The sequence below is a fragment of the Ceratosolen solmsi genome, unplaced genomic scaffold (assembly GCF_000503995.2).
Source record: "Ceratosolen solmsi marchali unplaced genomic scaffold, CerSol_1.0 scaffold28, whole genome shotgun sequence".
In the NCBI taxonomy this organism is placed as follows: Eukaryota; Metazoa; Arthropoda; class Insecta; order Hymenoptera; family Agaonidae; genus Ceratosolen; species Ceratosolen solmsi.
In genome coordinates, this window is record NW_011948429.1 from 71,646 (window position 1) to 87,749 (window position 16,104).

The 16,104-nt window shown below is 32.1% G+C and overlaps 1 protein-coding gene across 1 annotated transcript in view; it reads right to left on the minus strand.

Annotated features, from left to right (window-relative positions):
- Positions 1-2,396: 2,396 nt before the first annotated feature.
- LOC105363844 (uncharacterized) overlaps positions 2,397-16,104 on the minus strand; it is a 46,947-nt gene continuing 33,239 nt past the window's right edge. The window contains exons 3-4 of the mRNA XM_011501642.1: positions 7,455-7,503; positions 2,397-2,501 (exon numbers count right to left, since the gene is read on the minus strand). Of these exons, the coding sequence (XP_011499944.1) occupies positions 2,397-2,501; positions 7,455-7,503 (154 nt within the window). The remainder of the gene's footprint in view (positions 2,502-7,454; positions 7,504-16,104) is intronic.

Consider the following 16,104-nt stretch of genomic DNA (forward strand, 5'->3'; position numbering starts at 1 on the left):
GCTCGGAGTACTCGGAGCTATAAACTCGATTACTATTTCCGTACAACGCGTGGGAATTTTCATTTTCGTCATCGTTTGGCGTTAATGAATTTCCATCTAGTTGTTTCGCAATTTTGCAATATTGTCGAGCCAAATGACTTTCACGCAGTGTGCTTTTTCCTCATGATTGACGATTGTTCACTCTTGTACAATCATAACAGCCGAAATTACTTTATATGTTGCAAAACTACCTTTAATAATAGGCCAATGCAGTTTGTCGAGCCGTGCCGGTCTATTTAAGAATAAAAAAAAATGTTTTCCGCTTTTATTCCTCATGCTTTACTTTTCTTTAAACTTTTCAATCTCGAGTGAATAATGAATTAGCGCGAAACGATGCTTGCTTACAATGGCATAAAAATTGGATGAAATTGAAAATTAATAATATACGTCGAGGCTGAAATAGCATGACTTTCAGTATTCTCTAGATTACTAAAATTTACACCGCAAAGAATAGTACAAAGGGAATATTTCTCAATATCGCTATTAGAATAAAGTTTTGAATTTCAACAATGATATAATAGTATTTGATGGATCGATAATTAACGTTAGAAATCTCTCTGTTGTGTATTATTATATATAATTATTGCGTTGTGTTGTTACTATTATATCGGAGCACATAAAGTTCTTAAGTCTCCTTAACTTTAGAAATGTATAATACCAGGGCACAAAATTTTAATTAAATAGACAAAATCAATGAATTTAGAGAATATTAAATTAATTGTGCTGAATAAAGTTGAAATCATTATTAATCATGAACTATTGAAAATTGTGGCACACAAATCCCTCCTAAACAAAAGAATGGTACTTAAGTTAAAAGTTTTATACTATTGTTTAATATAAAATATGTAAGTCTTGAGCTGAAATATTTGTTAGAAGAACAAACTTAATAAACGTTACTGCTTTTTCTTCATATATATATATATATATATATATATATATATATATATAGAAAATGTAGTTGGATTTTGTTTCAAGAGTAATTGCTTCGATTATTTGATTATGCTTTTTGCGTCGGATCTTTCATTTTCGCATTCAACGCGCTATTAAATTATATTTTACTTTTCAATATTCTCATTGGTCTTTGGAATATTAATAATTGTAACAAGAATAGTTTTAATTAAACTCCAAGTAATTCAAGCTATGCTGTTTAGGTTAAAAAAAAAAAAAAAAGAAAAGAAAAAACAAAAGAAAAAAAAGAAAGAAAAAAACATTACATTTAAATCGTTGAATTTTCGAGATGATAATTTTGAGGATTTTTTAATCTACTTTTTGATGTGTTTGAATCTTTTAAGAAAGCTTGGATTTATTCATTGTTATAATTATCGGAAAAACATCACCGTCATATCAATATCAACTCTATAGACATCTTAATACATTATTATTATAGTGGATTAATTTAATGATGATATTTACCTACGATATAAATTAAAATGAACGAAACAACCATTTGGTAAAACCATGGCGAATCGTATATCCCTATAATGTCATTCCATTACGTTTCTTTCTAAACATCATTAATTATATTTAATTTATCATTAATTATATATAAGACTGTAAGTCTTATCCTGTTAACCTTTTTGTTTTATAAGCATTATTAAATCATTATTAATTACAAATACAATTCAAACTATGTCTATTTGTGATTAGAAGTAGATTTTTCCAGTGCTAAATGTCATGTTGTTTATAACAACATTTACGAATATGAATAGTCGATAGTAGTAAAAATAATTAATCGTGTTTTGTTTTTAATAACTCGGGTATATTAAAATCGTTAGAAGCACACTTTTGTCTATGAAAATGTAGGTATTTGTTTTGTTAACTTTCTTTTGCGATTATCGTCAGTTAGGAGAAATTCCAGAATTCTTAATTAATTCTTAATTTATTAACAAATAAATATTTACTTAATTACTACTACAATGACATTCTCCTTTTTATTTGTTACTCAAAATATCACATAGCACTACTCTACATAATTTTCTTTCGATTCTTTATATTTCTATTTTACGCCAATGTTTTCTTTTCCATCCGATAAACTTTCTTTAAGAATATTCATTCAAAATTTATTATACTTTTTGCCAAAAATGTGATAAAAATTATTCGCCATCCAGAAATTTTCTTAAAGCGCGCTTCATAATACTCTATTATTACTTCATCGTTTTTAGTATAAATTTTCATTTCAAAAGAAATTTTAAATATCACTCGTAATGTCAAACTATTATTTTGTCAAGTCATTGTCATCAATGTGTTGACCCGCGTGTTATTTCATGTGCAATGTTATATTAAATCAATGTATTTGAAATTTCCTAATGTAAATAGTGTCATATTCTAATAATACTTGGTTAGGCTTTATCGGCTGATTATTCGTTTCTATCCTCATCGACGTTATCTGCGACAATACTATTGTCAATGTATGCATAGTCTTTCAAGGAAATGAAAATCCTTTTCAAGAAATCCAATAATCTCTGTAATATACAACGGAATTATCATTACGTTATTAATATACAAAAGTGTAATTCACTGTTTGTTTTTTTCTTCTTCGATATTTCATAAAATATGTGTGAAAAAAATTTGGAATCGCACGCGCAACCCAAACGTATTACGTATTATTTTATTCTAATGGAAGTATAATGCAGAGATGAATGTCCGATTGCCCCATAAACTTGACAAGAAGTAATGTTCGCCGTTGTCCAGCCACGGGATGCTCGGGACACTTGAAGAATGGCGCAGTATATATCGCTGAACGTGATTGCGTTGGTCTAGGAGGCTGGGCTGATAACAAGGAAGAGGAGTACCTGGGTTGCTGAATGCGGCCCAGCCCACAATGCCTGTTGTCGTAAAATAAAGATGGCGATACAAATGCTGTCGCAAAAAAAGTCGGCGCGAGAAAAAGAGGCACACACAGGGTTAGCAGCGGTGCGGTAAAATCAAATCGACCCTCTCTCACAATGAAGGATCATTATTTTGCATGCGAAACGTCATTCGCAGGACGTCGAATAGGGTAGTGGGGAGTGAAGAAAATTTTTTATTAGCCGATTAATCGAAGATTTGCCATTCGCGATTATTTAACAAAGTTATTTCGAAAGCAAGGGTGTCGACACTGGACTAGGATGCATGACGTAGTTGGCTTCATAAAGCCAAGAAGACAAATAGACAAAATGAAGAAGTTCCTGATAGTATCGTTGTACTAACGGGGGAAACTATTTTAGCGGCTTTGGTAGTCGGGGGAGGGGGAGGGGAGGGTTGGAGGGGAGGGGGAGGGGGAGGGGGGAGGGGGAGGCAATGCATATTAATACGAATATCTTTCTTATTCGATATTCGTGTATCCGTATCTGCCGTGGCTGCTGACATTTATCTGTATATCTGTAGTCGACAACTTATTAGATCCTAATCACAACGTTAGGAAGGTTAAATATTATTATGCATAACAACGGATAAATGTCTTATCTGTTGTAGACACGATGTACGGATGTTTAAATTCAAAATTGAATGCCGGTAAGTTTGATTTTCATGTGCGTGCTCGTACGTATTTGCGTTTGTGTTCGCAGATGTAATATAATGCCGTGAGATTGAAAGGGGAGTAAAGAAGAAAGAGAGAGAATAGCGATAGCATCCGTATAAGTACGCGGATTTTTTTTAATTAAAAATGTGTATCGAAGTGAGGAAAGATGGTATGATCGATCTACGTATTCAAATGATGCGTGGATTATCTTGCCGAACCGAGCTCGGCTGCTTGAGAACCACTTCTCGGGCCAGGGTGAAACCATTCGGTTGAGAGTCATCGTTCAGTCACTTTTCAGATTTACGAAGAGGAAAGTTAAAAATCGCGGACGCTTGGAGAGGAGAAGGATGGAGGCCGATGCGACGAGGCGGCATTGGGAGTCGAGAGTCGCCGAGCCGCGTATGTCAAAAGTCAGGGGTGAAGAGGCGGAGAACCGCTGTGGGGTGAGAACACTAATATAGAAAATTGGGTTGACGATGCTCGGTCGCCCTATACTAGCTAATACACACAAAGAAAGTGCCCTCGGCTCGCATCTCCCCGCTTAAGACCGCGAGAAGAGCATTTCTGAGCGAATACAGGCCCAATCTCATCAATCAATTGGGGCCCGAATCTTGGGATTCTTACTTTTACTGGAGCAACGAGCTTATCACTACGATATTATGAAATGATATAGGAGTAATTTTTGGAATCTTTAGTCATTGGAGAGGCTTTTGTAACGGCGTCGAATTGTTCCCCATAAGATAAATCTTTGAATGGGAATAGGCGTTAAAAGTTTTTTACCAATTAAAGAAATGGACAGACATTTGGTAAAGCCAATGATGATGCCGATGCTCGGGAAAGCCATAGATTTTGAAATTCCGCGCTTTTATTTAACCATCGGCAGTTAGGATATAGATAGTTTTAATTGATTTACAAGTCCTGGTATGGCATGGGGGAAAATCGGCTTATTTCGCGTATTGAAATGCATATATTGTTGGGATTGTACGATCGATGGATTATTTTAATAAAAGATATCACGAAATAATACGCCTACGAAAGTGTGATTTTCTAGGATTTTTCAACAAAAGTAATAACGAATATATTGCGTAATGGGGTTATTATTTAGTGTCGCTCCTGCGTCCTCGGGTAGTTCCATATGCCCACCTTAATTTAGCAACCTGCAGTTTTCGCGATGGACGCCCGTTAGTTTTCTCGGTGACAAATTCGCGCTACTTTGTCTGAGATAAAATATTATTTTCCTGTTTCACGCCTTGTTCATGTAATAGATCGATACGTGTTGAATTTATGCAATTCTCTCATCCATAATGTTTACGCAGCTAGTGTACTCGACGACGCTGGATTTAGTCAAAAGGAGCGTAGCGCATGGCAAATGCGACTCAATTTTCCGAGGCCGAGGAGCGTCGTCGGTTGGGCGCGAAAAACGCGAATGTTTCCACTGTATGATGATAAAGGGGGAGTGGGAAGGGACGAGGAGACGTCGACGCGGGCCAAAATAAAGAGTACACCGAGAAAATAGGGAGAAAGGGTCTACTACCAGCGGACGAGTAGCGTGTAGAGAAAGCAGAGCCAATGGGATTATAAGGAGACTCGAATTTCCCATTTCTCATCCAGTTCCCCGCAATCTCTTCTTCCTCATTCTGGACTTTTTTCTCCCCCGTCTGCCGTCTCGCGTACGAAGCTCCCCGATGATTGAGGAAAAGCCCACGGCGGCTCATGTGCGACGGCCTCTGCAACCCGAGATTTTGCGCCTTATAAGATCGGCCTTCGGGACCCGGTGACAAAGTATCTCTGCCAGTGCCCGACGTTTACATAAAAACCTGCCGCCGGCATTACCAACCTTTACACATAATCTAGGCGAGTTTTTGAGAGACGATAGTACAAAGCTTCTGAGATCCTATCTTTATTTAAGTGGTAAGTACTAGCGAGCGACTGATGCGCGAGCGAATAGAGAATTTACTCGTTATATGAGCGTAGTATCATTTAGCGCTGATACCTACAATTTAGCGTTTCCATTGGGAAATTAAAGGTAAGCATCCGAGCCGCAAAGTTCTCTAGATATTTTCCCTGAATTATCCGTTTGCTAATATGTCGGACGATAAATCAAATATAATTATTCCCCGCCTCGATATTCAACTTAATGTTCATAGAGGAGATTCATAAGGATAAACGAGAAAATCCGTGTGGTAAGCAATTGTTTGGGAAAAGAATTGTCGGTGCTCGCGACCATTTAATGATCCTTATAGCAATAGTTAGCGACGCGCGACTTCCTGACTCCTTGAAACTTTGCTCTTTACAAGCGCGTGAAAGTTTTCATAAAATTGGGGGAGGGGGGCTGGAAGCATAAGCACAAGCCGTAGTATGAAGGTAGCGGGAAACTCTACGTCAAAGGTATTCTTGAAGCACATTTGCATCAACAAAACTCCCATAAAACTTGCCATCGAGGACAAAGAAATGGGAATGCAAGTGGCCGTCTCAATGTACACGTAATTCACGAGCCACGCGCGAATCTCGATAATGACTTCGTCATACACGCACGCGCACACACGGCAACCAAATTTTAGTCGGTATTCACTCCTCTTTCCCGACAAGTAGAGCGAGAATCCATAATTGGCCTTGTAGAGACTTGGAGTACACTCGGGCCAAGCCCATCCGGATCCATGGCTCCGCTATTCAAACTAAGCGTATGCGCATACTTTGCTCACTCCATTTCAATATAAGGCAAAGAGAGACATGTGCCCGAATTATCGTGTCCTCGTATAATCAGCCGCACACACATCGACGCTCGTCAAACCATTTGGTCTTTGATATTCGGTAACATTATGGCCGAAGAATCTCGTCGTCCTGGTATATTATCCCACTAGGGCAAGACGTATTTTAATGCGGGAAAACGTTTGCTTTGGCGACGGGGCGGAGAAAATTGATGACGAGGTCAAACAAATAAGGACAGTGATACGTACTAAAATCGACACTAACGAAGAAATATAAAGTCTGGACAAGTAAAGTATCCCGTCCAACGGCCTATCTATTCATTCCCTATTTCCTCTCTCTTTCGATCGAATCTTCTAATTGCAAGTCAATGCTGGTGATATGCTAGATTAAGAAAATTTATGAATTATATTTATGAATATTATTAAATTAACGAGAGGTCGATTGCAATTAAGGGAGACAGCGAATCCATGGGTATTTTGATATGATTGTAAATGCCTTGAAGTGGTTACGTTGAAACGTGCGAGGATAACTTAAGCTTAAAAAATATCCCAATTTACTTTGACGGTCTAATTTAAATATTTGTTTAGAAATCCGCCATCGTGATAATTTAAATCTACATACACGTGTTATAATTATTATTCACGTGGAGGTGCGTCCTTTTCCTTTCATATACATATTTCTCACTGCCTTATGCTTTTTTTCAAGCTCTATTAAATAATTTTCTCTAAAAGGAGTCTTAGCCGTTTAGATATTGCCTCTCGCGAATGAAGAATATGCATTTAACATTGTATAACGAATGTATTACGTAGAGGGTAATTAGAGATTGATTACTTATTATATTGAATATTCATTTTGCGCGACACGCATGTTGTATGGTATTTTATTTTTGCGTTTTAGAAACACGATACTTAAAAATTAAATGAGGAGAAAATTAATAATAAAATGAAAGGATTAACGAAGGAAAGATGTTGACACAGAAATATAAACTCTACAGTTTAGAAATTTATGAAATAACGTATTCTTTTCTAAAAAATATTGTACGCACAGATACTAAAACATGAATACTAACTCGTTGCTAAATATACTAATGATAAAGTTGTTAAGTCTGGCAATGCATCTCTTCGATATTGCTCATTATTATACCAAAAATTATGGTATAAACTTTAATAAAAATTTTAATATCAAATGTTTAATTTATTTTAATTACCTTTTTGCCGTCCATGCCGGAAGTTGAATTGGTCACCGGCTGGTCGAGCCTGTAAAAGAGATGGAATTCGCGTAAGTCCTATTGTATGGCAACACAGGTTAATAAAAATATTATTTACATAAATACGTACTCGTAATGTTTGTTTAGGTATAAAACTTTTTTGGATCATACGTATTTTTTTACAATAGTTTTAACGACACGAGAGAGTACATAAGAGCTTTTATTATGTGCTTTGCGTGCTTCATTTATAATAATTATGCTCTATCGCTAAGAAGATCGTTTCTTACAATAGTTCAAGTAATCACGATACTCTTCAAATACATACTAAATAAAAGAATAAAATTAGTTTGTAAAACAGCACATATAAGTCAATTTTTTAGATCCCAAGATAAGAGATAACTGTTTTATTATGAGAGAAAAGAACCTTTTTATCTTTCTTCGGCTTCGGTTAGGATATATTTTATACTATACTTTTTACAATATTCTTAATATGCCGCCAAATAAATAACTAAGACAATTCATTATAGACAAATATTACTAATAATATTATTATCGTGCTAATAACAACAGCGAGTGGGAGATAATGTTAATCTTGGAAGTTATTTGTAATTGTAAGCGAATAAGTAAATAAAAGAATATCTTGCCACGCGAAAAAGTTTAGCGTGAAAATGAACCCGAACTGCCGATTGTTAACCCATAATTAAAAATAATGAGATATTTGAGAGACGGTTCTGCGACATTCAATTTCCACTTTCTAAGACTTTTTGTATTGCAATCGAAAGTTTGATCAATCATTCAAAACAGACTGGACGTAGCTATCAAAGGACTAACTTAGAGGAAGGAACCACAATAAAGCGAGCGTCACTCTGTCGACTGAACAGGTGATTACACCGCATCTCAAAGTATTCCAAAAATTCATCCGATCGTCTTTTTAAAAGTGCTAATAGTTAATAGTTAATGAATGATCTAAGGGAGGAAGTGAGAAGATACGATGCACGACGCTATTTCATCAAGAAAATAGCAATTCATCAGCAAAATTGCATGTACTTCAATTCGACTTATTCTCTTCTTATCCATCTTACTTCAACTTTCGTCGACGTAACATTTTATTCTCGAATTTGAAAATCTCGGTAAATGGAAATGAATTATCGTCAAATAACAACGATAGTGTCAACGTCGGGACAATTTTTAAAAAGCTCATACTATCCGCAAGATGAAAAAATTTACAAAAAAAAAATTAAAAAACTTTACGGTTAGAACCAGAAAGTTCAGTGCCAAATTGAGGCTGTTGAAAATTACAATTACTTTATCCAATAAATAAAGTGCCTCGCTTTCTTAGGGTTCATAAAATTTTAATTGCCCATTAAATTAGTTGGATAACTTAATTCGTTTAATTAAACGATGGGACGATTGTATTGTAAAATCAAATTATGAATAAACAATTTTGGCTTTTTCAATATTTATGGTATCGATGTATCGACTTCATACTTGATATTATCGTTTTAAACTAGTGAGCAAGTAGAATGTATTTTAAATTATAAATGTCCCGTTATAATTGAGAAGAAAAAACGCTTTGTGTAGGCATGAAAATCAATTTTATCGAAGAATAATAATAAGAAAATCATATCGGGACGTTATAAAAGACAAGTTGAGATATGAAAACTTACAACATACCAGCCTCGCTTCTTGAAATACTTTTGCATAATTTTAACCTACAAAATCCTAGACGAAAGTCAAACTTTTAGCATAATAAATGATTAATTTAGAAAATAAGTATCAACGAGATTCATTAAACAACGCAAAAACATCACAAAGTCATCGTTGAATTCTGTTAATAAAGGTGAATTTCGCCCTTCCAAACGTCCCCTCCAGACCCCCACCTCATCCTCCCAAAAAGCCGACATTTTATTAATAAACAATTCGTTGCTATTACAAAACTATGCCCTTTTGCACACCTACACATTGCCAAATGATTAAGAAACACCGAAGCTAATTTGCATGGAGATTCGGACGGAGAGTCATACGGAGGCTAAGTTTTGGCTTCTTGCTTCGCTACATGTTGATGGAGCCATCGTGACCACGCGTTTCCTCAACAGTTCCAAACAACTTTCCTCCACGCCTCGCTACTTTTCTTCTCTATATTTATTATCACTGCCGCCGCACCAAGAGCTTTTTAACCAAAAAGATGTTAGAACTTTACGCGAGAAATATCTCATTGTGAAATGGCTTGTTTTATACAATTTGGCTTGAGAAAACTCATTGGTTTATTATCAACGTTTCTTTCAACCTTAACGGTTTGAGTAATATTTAGAAACTACTGACTTATCTTCGTAAGCCTCGATTAGAGATATCAAAAAAAAAAAAAAAAAAGCAGAACCTAATAATAATACTATTGAATAAGATTTCATAACGGGAATTTTATCGTGATAAAATAGGCGAATTTTCTTGAATTATAATAATTTGCCGCTGGAAAATTGGTGTACGAATGAATTTCGAAAATATGTCGGAAGGAGCTTAAAAAGACTGATGGAACATTCAAGACAGAGAGACAAGATCGGCACTCGAAGCAATATTCCAGACGCAAAATCATATTTCATATTTTATACCATGCAATTGCACTAGTAGACAATTCAAAATATCTTTTACGTTCTTTTGAATAACTTATTTTATAAACAAAAATCAGAGAAGAATAGAGGTACGAGTGTACTTACTAGCTTCTATCGGTATTCTTACGACAATGTCATTGAAGATTCATCAGGCCTTGCAAATTCACCCACAAAACCTTATTTTCCTATACTCTTTTCTTCAATTCCCCACTTTTCCATGTGATGATATTAAATAACATTTTTAAATACTCAGTATTTCTATTAATCAAACTGTAATATTATTTCTCAAATATTAATCCTTGGAAATTTAAGATACATACATATATATATATATATATATATATATATATATATATATATATGCAAAATTAAAGCTTACAAAATACATAATTTGAAGGAATATTATTTATAATTTTCAATCACTTTTAAATTAGTTTGTATTAACATGTAAAATGTAGTAATGAGATATCGTTTGCTAATCAAATTTTATATTATTCGAAATAAGTTGTCCATCTCTTAACTTCATTTACATCGACATTGTTAAAGCAACCAAAGATATATGAATTTCATTGTTCCTATCTAATCCGAACCGATGTCAATTTTTTTTATACAAATAAAAACAAAAGAAAGGCTATTACTATATAATTAAAAAAATTTGATAAAAGCTCTTTCAATATGACGAATTTTAGGAAAATTTTTAATATTAGTTATTTCAGGCTACATCCTATATAAGTATATGAGTAAATTAATTTAATTGTAGTTTATGATAATATTCATAAATGTGTGAACTGAATAATATTAGTCGTTTTGCAATATGAAATCAATCGATAATGTTTAAAACTTTATGAGAAATTGTAGGAATTAAAAGCTCGTCAATTTAGAATATAATATACAAAAAAGTTATGAATATAAATGAATATAATATATTTTCCAATGTAACTGGGAAAAATTGTAAAAAATGCATAAAAGCTTGTAGTAAATAAGATTAAATGAACATTATTAGCTGTTTAATGACTTTCTATAACTCTAAAAAAATATTTATATATCGACGAGATATTTAATAATTGCTTTAAAAAAAAAAGAGAGAAAAAAAAGAAAAACATAAAAAAAAAACCTTTGGAAAGACGAATTCAATGTAATTTATGTTTTCGCATTATTTTATTATTACAATTTTTATGTAAATAACTAACAATGTTCATTGACTATTTTAAATATGCTTTGTCGAAATGTTTTTGCATTGAAGGCACATTCATAAATAAATGTATAACTAATATTCCATAAGTTAGTTAGCTAATTTTGTATCAGTAGCTAATAATATCAGTAAGCCCATCTTTTTCTTCGTTCATCTTCATTTCTATAATTTTACATTTTCATACGCTTCTATAATTATTATCCTAACTTAAAATATTCCAATACACGTGGCTAGTTATTACTAGAAAAATAAACTAAAATTTTATCTTAACCAAAGACTCCCATTTAATCGTATTGCCTATCATCATCATCATCATCATCATCATCATCATCATCATCATCATCATCATCATCATCATCATCATCATCATCATCATCATCATCATCATCATCATCATCATCATCATCATCATCATCATCATCATCATCATCATCATCATCATCATCATCATCATCATCATCATCATCATCATCATCATCATCATCATCATCATCATCATCATCATCATCATCATCATCATCATCATCATCATCATCATCATCATCATCATCATCATCATCATCATCATCATCATCATCATCATCATCATCATCATCATCATCATCATCATCATCATCATCATCATCATCATCATCATCATCATCATCATCATCATCATCATCATCATCATCATCATCATCATCATCATCATCATCATCATCATCATCATCATCATCATCATCATCATCATCATCATCATCATCATCATCATCATCATCATCATCATCATCATCATCATCATCATCATCATCATCATCATCATCATCATCATCATCATCATCATCATCATCATCATCATCATCATCATCATCATCATCATCATCATCATCATCATCATCATCATCATCATCATCATCATCATCATCATCATCATCATCATCATCATCATCATCATCATCATCATCATCATCATCATCATCATCATCATCATCATCATCATCATCATCATCATCATCATCATCATCATCATCATCATCATCATCATCATCATCATCATCATCATCATCATCATCATCATCATCATCATCATCATCATCATCATCATCATCATGTATGAATTTATTTCCATATATATATATATATATATATCTTCATGAATAGTTGAAATATAATGGCATTACATAATATTTTGTCGTAGTTCTATTGCTATTTAAGGATTACAATACAGAAAATTTGTATGGATCGAGGAGAATTGGAGAGAACTTCATTACTACTACACATTTATTGAATACATCTATCATTTACCTTGACAATATTGTCTCAAAAATCATCGTTTTTATTTTTTGATGTTTTTTTCTTTCTTTCTTTTTTTTTTATTCCATTTTCATTGAAAGCGGATAGTTAATATTGATACTTGACACGTAGAGTCGTTATTTAAAATATTGTTGCCACTCAATACCAAAAGAATTTTCTAGTGACTAAATATTGTAATAAGCTTGAGAATAATTCACATTACAGGCAAGACGAGAGATCCTTTTCATAACTCGTTTAAATCGATGCTTTGAGCGAATTGAAACAAGTTTATCAACTTTATATTTTTTATAAACGAGAAAAGAAATTCACATTAAATTTTATTCCTTATAATATTATTATAAAAATGAATTGAATGTGTCAGCATTCGCTATTGTTTAAAAAGATAGAAAAATCATTTTCATCATCTCAATGTGTACGTAAGAAAGTGAGGAAATTTAGGTTTTAAAAATTTTAAACTCGTATCACTAATAATCGCACGTGCGTTACGCTGTCACCAATTGCAGTGCTTCTCATTCATTAAACGAGCGACGCTGACAAGAGGCCGTTAAACCGACCGCAATGTTAACGAGAAGCGCGATAATAAGTCACAAGCCAAGTACATGTGGGTTGTGTGGACAGTGAAGGGAAACTATTTTCAAGTCGCTTACAGTACTTACATTGTAAAGTACTTAAAAAAGACAGAGAAATGAGAGAGAATAGCAAAGAATAAATAGCAGAAGGGGGGGGGGGGAGAGATACGATGCAAATTTAAGAAACAAAGCAGTTTATAAAAAATTTGCACACCATAATCAAATTCTTATATCGACTGCTCGCTTTCTCAATAAGCACTGGCGAAAGCTGTTTATGCATTTTTTATGTAATAATTTAATTCTTTCAACTTTATTACATAATTACACCTACAATATGTTAAAAGTCTATGTAAAAATAAAAAGCTGAGAGTATTAATACATTCAAATATTTTAGAATTCACATATTCCCGTATAAATAAATAAAAAATATATATATATAAAATGACATAAATATAAAATACAAGATTTGATATGTTAATTTTTAATTTAGAAAGTACCTTTGAATATATCTATAAATTGCATAAATTTGCTTCTAAAACTTTCTTAAAAAATCAGTATTTAAACTCGTTGATTTATTTAAATTAATTCCATTAATTACATGAATTCAAACGTTCTGATCCAACAAGGAAAATTTTCTTATAATTTTATTCAATTGTGTCAAAATGATATTGATTAAAGTCTAATAGAATAGATTACAAATAGAGAAGGGAAAGAATGTTTTATTTTTTATTAAGAGTTTTTTTAATGCGAGTGTCAATTTGTAAAATGTCTTGAAATCTCATTGAATAGGCTTCATTTGACTATACTCTACACTCTGCACATTATTGCTTAACCGACACTTTTTCGACAATACGCCAATTCGTTCGAATTTCTTTTTTACCTTCAAAATTACGAAAAGCTTAAAAGTTTTTCGCTGATGGTTCGACCGACGAAGCTCCAGCTAGAGCGCGAAAAGGAGAGCTTGCAATCTTTATAGGCTTCCCTTTTCCACGTAGATTAGTGTCCTATCCTTTTTCATTATCTTTATTCTCATTTTTAGTCCGCAATTAATACATTGATGCGATGTGGAACTTTAAGATAAACTTGAAAGAGAAAAGGACTATAACAGAATAAATAACATTTATTTGCCCTTTATGCAGATAAAAGCGAAAATAAATTTTTACGTTACATTTTTTTGCACACCATTAGGCATTTTCATTTCAAATTATGAATATGAAGCTTAAACTGAAAATGAATTTTGGAAAAAAAAAAATAGGACGTTTCAGGGAAAATATTTAAACGTATTTTCACAATTTTATTTTCATTTTTTTTTTTTTTTCATATTTTTTTTCTTCGAAAGCCATATTAACATAGTAAATCATATTTTTCCATTTTTATCCACTTTTATGAAGTCTAATCTTGAAAAAGTTGAAATAAATCATACGCATATAATGAAATATTTCTGTTGTAAAATAAATCATACTTCTAAGTCCCTCTTCTAATTTTAAATTCTAAATGAAAAACTACCTTATGTCATTATTTTCAACCAACATTTTTTACTTGATATGCAATTTGTTAATTTATTATCTATACACATATATTGTATGTATATTGTTAAAATTATCGATATACTTATCGAACTTGGTTTTTCATCAACTTGACACGATCTCTTTGATTCATGTTATCGTGATATATTTTTAAATGGCATATATGGAACATGTATTTTTAGAAAAAGAAGAAGGACTTAAATATAAGTATAATTACATTTTTGAAAATTGAGTGAAATTTGTTTTGCATTAAAATGCAACGGCACCATTATGCGTCACAGAAGTCAAAATCTCTCATAGAATTTCAAACAGAGGCATTACAAGTTAACGAGCTCATTACGTGTTAGCTATACCGTTGAAAGCAAATATTCCTTTGAATATATTATTTATATATATATATATATATATATATATATATACATTTATTTACTTTTATTTTTTGGATAAAGTTATTTTAATTACTTGAAAGGATTATATATATATATATATATATATATATTTTTTCTTCTTCATATTTTACGATAATTATTATTATGTAAGGGATAGTTCTGTAACGAGAAATCAGAAGATGTATGTACATATTGAAAATAATAATTAAATATCTTAATACGATAAGTAAATTATAATTAACAGAACTAGGCTAGTTTTCCGAGGCTGTTTAAAAAAAAAAAAATGAATGGTTACGTGTAAATTATTTGATTGGCTTATTAATAAAATAAAAATATGGGGGAATAAAATTGCTTATTCTACGCCTTTTTGAATACGAAGTTTTTAATACTTTACTAACGTGTGGATGGTAATAAACGGTAATGTAAAGCAAACATTATAGCTCACAATATAAGAAAAAAGTATATATTGTCTATGAAAAAAATGAAAATAACAACAACAACAACAAAATCAGAAATTTAAAAAAGTTCAATATTCTTAATGAATAAAAATGTTTTAAACAAAATTTATTAACAACTTATATTTAAAGACATAAATGATAATTGCTTAAAAAAAAAATTACTCCTAAAAGAGAACTGAATTACTTAATAATAAGAGAGAAAAGAAATAGAAAAAATAAAATGAAGAACCGTTTAGACTAGTCAGATAGTTTTTCCTCTACCGTATGCATTAGTTTTGAAAAAGTGATGTTGCTAACAGTGCTTTCCAAATATAAAGCGCAAAGACGGTATATCATCATCTTAATATATACGAATGGTTTTTCGAATGAGTTTTTAATATATTGAATTTCAATTAAAAAATTTGCCGAATATTTTACAGACATATTACTCGAAATTAAAATGAAAAATTCGACATTTTGATAATTCGCCTTCCCGCCTCAATAAACCAGAGACTACCTGCAAATGTTAGATATTAAATTTTATTTTTAACCATAAAACTACCACTCACTTGTAATAAAAGCTCTTACAATTAATTATAAAGCGAATTGAAAATAGATTTAATAAAATGTACGGCTTT